At 40.1% G+C, this 6,276-nt stretch overlaps 1 protein-coding gene across 1 annotated transcript; it reads left to right on the forward strand.

Moving 5' to 3' along the window:
* The first annotated feature begins 1,162 nt into the window (after positions 1 to 1,162).
* Positions 1,163 to 2,435, forward strand: LOC147885331 (uncharacterized). Its single transcript, XM_087396645.1, has 2 exons — positions 1,163 to 1,878; positions 1,957 to 2,435. The coding sequence occupies exons 1-2, from the start codon at positions 1,406 to 1,408 to the stop codon at positions 2,096 to 2,098; spliced, it is 615 nt and encodes a 204-aa protein (XP_087252771.1). The 5' UTR covers positions 1,163 to 1,405; the 3' UTR covers positions 2,099 to 2,435.
* Positions 2,436 to 6,276: the final 3,841 nt, after the last annotated feature.

Here is a 6,276-nt window from a genome sequence, read left to right on the forward strand (position 1 = left end):
CTCGTTATTAAAATATTCATCATAGGAAGTATTTATGGAATCTTAGTAGATACTTGAAAATTTCACTAAACTTTGGCTTTAAAATTTAGCCAAAACAACAATGTATTCATAAATTGTATTCATAAATTTTGGACTTTTTTAAAGTCCATTTCTGAATTTGCACTTTACTCAAGTCTAAAAACTTTAAATAGTGTGTTATTGTTTAATATAATCCTTCACATTCATTAAATTTTTTTAAGATTTCAATTATTGTAGTGCACTTATTTTATGTTTTTAAACTAAAAAATTTGATGCATAAGATCTATTGGAGCAGTTCAAGGTGGAGATTTTGGGGTTGCTTACATTTAAAAATAGATAGCTAGGTTATGGCACTTATTAGGGCTATAAACGATAAATGGATATGTGGATAGGTTGGTAATGTCTATCACTATTTGAGGAAGGAGGACTGATGCAAGTTTTTCAAGAGCCCTCTTGACTTGCTCCTTCAAATAAAGATGAAAACTTAGAAACTCTTGGAAAGTTGTAGATAAATATTGGCACCTTACCATCTTTTTTTCAGACATTGAAATACCTTGAAAGAAATGTATCATGAGTCATGCTTGTTGTTTTGTATAGCCATGCAATTGGCATTCATTTGTTCTCTATTATTAATAAAATGACAACCATTTATTTTTATTTTTACCTCTTTTGGACATTTCAATCAAAGGACAATCAAAGTATACCACCCTTTCTTGGAATTTGAGAGAAAAATGATAACCATGCATTAGGTGACTTTTTTAGATAGTGTACACCCTGACATTCAAAAATCGGAGTGAGCACGCAATGATTTATGAAACATAATATTATGCTAGAAAGTAGAACTAATAATATAAAATACGTGCATCCAAGCAACTTTAGCATTAGACGCCACCCGATGCCGAAATTAGCACATGTTTCATGACTTTAGAGCTGAGGACCACGTTTACATAAAAAGCGAGTCTTGCCGTCATTAAACGTTGGAAGTTGGACGTGCATGGAAACAAAAGATCTGGCTTGCAGGATGGACGCCCGGATGAGCACGCCATGACTCATCGGCCGAGGCTTCACGTCGTTGACTCGCAGGCTCAGCTCTCGCTCTCGGCCACCGTTTGGCGTGCACATTTCGCCCATACAAGCTCCACCTCTGGATCGGCTGCTCTTGGCCGTCATTAAAAACCAGCCGTGAATCCGTGACCCATCACCCGCAAGATTGCAACACTTTGCCTCATCGCCCATTCTTTCGTCTCCACTTCTGTATTGCAAACCTCAGAGGCAGACCGGACTCACACACCACAATGAACTCATAGACTTACTGATGCGCATCAATTCTCTATTAGAAATCTTCCACATATAACCCTCGATTCCCGCTCACTTTATATACCTGCAAATGGCTTTGCCCCAGTCGCAGAATACAATATATTCGATGCGCTGCCTGATTTACACCGTTACCGCAGCGGTGCTCTGGTTTTCCCTTCCGGGAATATCTGCTTCTGCAGCCCGGCGCCATCTGCTCGAGGCGGAGAACCCACTCGCTCACATAAGCATTCCAAGCTCGATAACAGTACCCGCCGGTAATAAGCTGCACCTATGCCTTTACGGGTCTGGACATCAACACTATACCTACGACGGCACACAGTGGGTGCTTCAAAATGCTACCGCAAATCTCTACACGACCAAAGAAAAGAAGCTGGTTGGGAGGCACTTTTTCTTGCCAGAAAAAGACGCTAATGGAGGTCGACCATCTTGGGAGACTTATCATCCGGAAAGTCTGGTAACAGCCAAGGTGACAGCGAACGTGACGGTTGACAAGCATAGTATAGCTTGGAATCTGCTCACTGAGACGAGCGAAAGTGGTAGCAAGTGAGTACCCATAACTCAAGTACTGAGGCTTTTTGCTTATTACGTGCTCTAGCTGACATACTTAAATTGGTTTCTCAGGGAAATACTTGGAGCTGTCACTTATGTGCAACGTCTGAATACGAAATGGGGTTTGCCACCATCCAGCAGTGATGGAACTGAAACAGGAGCCTTTTACTCGTCGAGGTATTCAGCGATATACGCCTACTATGTGAAAACTTGAACACCAGGGCGCAAAACTCTAGTCAAAAGAGTCTTGGTTATCACAAAAACAGTATGTAGCTATAAAATAATTCCGGGAAGCCTTCTTCCTTCTTTTACATGTTTCAATCGCAATAAAGAGCGTAATCCAACTCAAACGAGAGAGATAGTTACCTTGATACTTAGATCTAAGTGCTCTGCCTGTTAAAAAATTGTAACTCACATTTTAGGCGAGATGATTGGTCGCGGGTTTCGCACGACGTGTTGCAATCGAATAGCTGCAAAAAGTCAAGAATCTAGTACTTAACCAAATGTACCTAGGACAATATTGATAATGATCAAAGATGCATGAAAATAGCCACGCACATGAATTTTTGCCTGACACTAAGGTAAAGAGGCTAACAAACAGAGTCGAATGTGTGGTTTTGTTTTTGTGTGTGTGTGTGTGTGTGTGAGAGAGAGAGAGAGAGAGAAGTGTGTGTGTTTGTGAGAGAGAGAGAGAGAGAGTGAGTGAGTGAGTGAGAGAGTATGTTATGATAGTGGATCTTTGACTGTAACAAAAGTCACAAAAATAGCAAAGGCAACATTAAAATCTGACAAATCATACCCCTTTCTTCCCATAACAATTCACAAAGTGTAACTGTTGTCTTTTTTGAAGCTATACTTAAATCTTGTCCCTCCATCAAGCCCATTAGGGAGGGATTTGAAAAGGATTTAGATTGGTCATTTTAAATCATCCTTTTAAAACAGTTTTTGGACAAAAAAATGTGATTAAACTATGCCGAGTTACCATGGGGTAATATCGTGTCACCGCATAATAATTTTTATAATGCATTGTTACTATAAATCCGTGTAATACTGTCCAGCAACATTGTGGTACTTTATGCTTTTCCTAGGATTCCTACACTCTATGTCCGAGCTTCCAGGACTCTTTAACAACAGAAAGGACAAAAATATATATATATTCAAGAAATTCAAAGGACTTAATAAAACTTCCCATAAAAAATGTGAGATATTATATTCTTTTGAAAAGTATTTTGTGTTGGTTGTGTAGCTAGCTTTTGTCGACTTTGATCAACAACTCACACTTAGATACAATTATCTTAATGTTTGTAGTTAGTAGAGAAAATAATATTTGATATTTTAGATATAAGATGTTTGTTTTAATATGTAGTTAGTAAAAAGTATAAAGATTGATTTCTTCACTCCTACACAAGGGTCCATTTTCAATGCCTACTTCTCGATGCTTTGCGGGCCTTAGAATGTTTTTTGCATCATAACTAGTGACAAAATATGAAGAGGGGAGAGGACAAGAGTGGAGACGAGGAGAGAGGGCACAACTACAGAGCGTACCACAAATGACTAACTTTACACTAGATTTAGTTGAAAAAGTAGAATATATACAAACCCTTTTAGGATTAGGGTTATTGCATCTAACCCTTTCCTTTATAGCACTCTATATGTGTTAGTGCTATGCACATATGATCACATGATGTTGAGCATGTTTCTCAACACCTTCCCTCAAGATGAAAATTCGTGGGAATCGAAGAAGGACTGAGCATTACATTCCATCACACCTTGTTAATGGGAATGTCCTTCCTCTTAGTTAAACCAAGAGCTTATCAGTGCTTCTCAAAAAGCTCTTTACCGAATGGTTTGGTAAAAATGCCTGCAACATTCTTATCACAATGTTGCATTGTGATGTCACCAAGTTATACTCTTTCTCTGATGAAGTGCTCTCTGACATCAATGTGTTTTATCCTAGAGTGATATATTGGATTCTTGGCCAATGCAGCTTGAGCCGACTGATTATCACAGCATATTGTTGTTGGCTTTGATTCAACAAAGTAGTCTATTTCTGATAATAGTCTTATGAGCCATATAGCCTCACATGCACCTGTAGTGAGAGCTCTATATTTTGCTTTAGTAGAAGGCAAAGAAATAGTTGGCTATTTGTTTGATAGCCATGATATAGCATCTTGACCAAGGAAAAATGCATATTCCTGTGTTGATCTCTTGGTCTCATGATCTCTGGCATAGTCACTGTCACAGTATCCATGGAACCTTGGATGACTTCCTCTGTATTCTATCCCAAACTATCTTGTACCTCTAATGTATCTCAAGACTCTTTTGGCTACATTCAAATGACACTATTTTGGATTTGCCATAAACTGTGCTAGTGAGCTTACTACATAACAGATATCTGGCCGTGTGATAGTCATATATATAAGAGATCTGATGAGCTGCCGCCGATAGTACCTGTCATTGATGGTAGGCTTTTCTGAATCCTTTGTAAGTTTTAAACTCTATTCCATGGGAGTGGATGCAAACTTGCAATCTATCATATGAAACTTCTTCAAGAGACTGTTAACATATTTCTGCTGAGTAGTGTCGCTAGTGATATCGAGAACCATATGGAATCCATGTTTGCTACCAGAGCATACGTCTCATCATAATCTTGGCCATATTGCTGTGCAAATTCTTTTACAACTAGTTTGGATTTGTATCGTTCAATACTTCCATTTGGATTGTACTTCACTTTGTATACCCATTTATTTGTTATGGCCTTCTTTCCTACGGGAAGATCACATAATTCCCAAGTATTATTCTTGTACAAAGCTTCAATTTCTTCATTCATAGCAGTTTGCCACTCTGGCTTGTCAACTGCATCTTTGAAGTACACTGACTCTTCGGTAGCCATGATGGTAGTCATAAGAGCATAGTTGGTGGTTTCAACCTGAATTGCTTTGCCTTTCTGAGCATATGTCAATCTAGATGAAGGTCTGCTTTCCCTAGTAGACTGTCTAAGTTGTTGTGGCTCTTCTCACGGTGCTTTTGGCAATTCTTGCTCTTCTTCATCAACCTTTTCTGTAGATGAGTGTGTAATGGATGCGTCTATCATATTTGAGATTTTCCATTCTGATTCCTAATCAAAGTTTACATCTTTGGAGATAATGACCTTTCGGTTGATGGGATCATACAACTCTTTGCTTTCTTCACGTAGCCAACCATGATGCATTTATGTGACTTCGCATCCAATTTCCCACAATGGTCATTATGTATGTGGGCATATGCTAGGCAACCAAATATGCAAAGATGCCCAATGCGTGGCTTGTGTCCACTGAATGCTCCATAAGGTGTCATACCCTGAATCAAATCGGTCAGAAGTCGATTAAGCAAGTAGTTTGCAATGACTATTTCTTCTGCCCAATATGCTTCTCACTAAGCATTGCTAGCACTGTCTCTGCTAAAGTACAATTCTCCCTTTCAGCTCTTGTATCATTAGGGGAGAATTGGGGTCTCAAAAGCTCGGGGGGGTCACTCATCATATGTAACCCTATCACGTGAGTTCAACAAAAGGATATTTTTTATTTCTAAAATTTACAGAAATAAATATACATAAGGGACTATTTAAAATAGTTTTGGAAAAAATTTACAGATTTGTATAGAAAAGGGGTACATTTTATCAATGAAAAATTTACACAGATAAGGGATTTTAGAAATATGCCTTGAACGCACGTGGTATAGAGGGTTTATACATAGTGACCCCCCCGAGCTCAAAAGGGCCTCCAATTAGTGTAAGGAATTAGAGAGTGATTTAAGGTGTACCAATGAGAGTGCTAGAAGGTGTGGGGCAATGGCATGTTGAGGTGGAGGGTGGGCAAGCTTGTAGAGAGCCCCTATTGGTTGCTCCCCTTACACTAGGGACCACCCAAACCATTCCCCCCCCTCTTAACCCATGTTTGACCCGCCTACCAGGTGCACCTCCCCCACATGAGCCCAAAACTACCTTCAATGGGATGGTAGGGCCCTTCTGGCAAATTTTTATTCTCCCCTCCCTCTTTCTAGGGCCTCTTCCCCCCACTGTTTTGGTCCAGCCTGCCAAATCACTCCATTTGAACCAAATCCCATGCATTTTCCCTCTTCCCCCTCTTTCTCTGCTCCCTCTTGCTCTGACCTGCTTGCTACAGCTCCTCTCTCTCTCTCTCTCTCTCTCTCTCTCTCTCTCTCTCTCTCTCTCTCTCTCTCTCCCTCTCCCCTCTCCCTCTCATGTGTCTCTATTGGAGCTGCTCTGTCCCTCTCCTTCTCCCTCTCCTGTGCCTCTATTGTTGTTGCTCTGTCCCTCTCCTTCTCCCTATTTTGTGCCTCTGTTGGAGCTGCTCTGTCCCTCTCCTATGCCTTTGTTGCTGCTACTCTGTC

Source organism: Dipteris shenzhenensis, chromosome 25 (genome assembly GCF_047967505.1).
Source record: "Dipteris shenzhenensis isolate YYH24624 ecotype China chromosome 25, Dip_SZ_1.0, whole genome shotgun sequence".
Classification (NCBI taxonomy): domain Eukaryota; kingdom Viridiplantae; phylum Streptophyta; class Polypodiopsida; order Gleicheniales; family Dipteridaceae; genus Dipteris; species Dipteris shenzhenensis.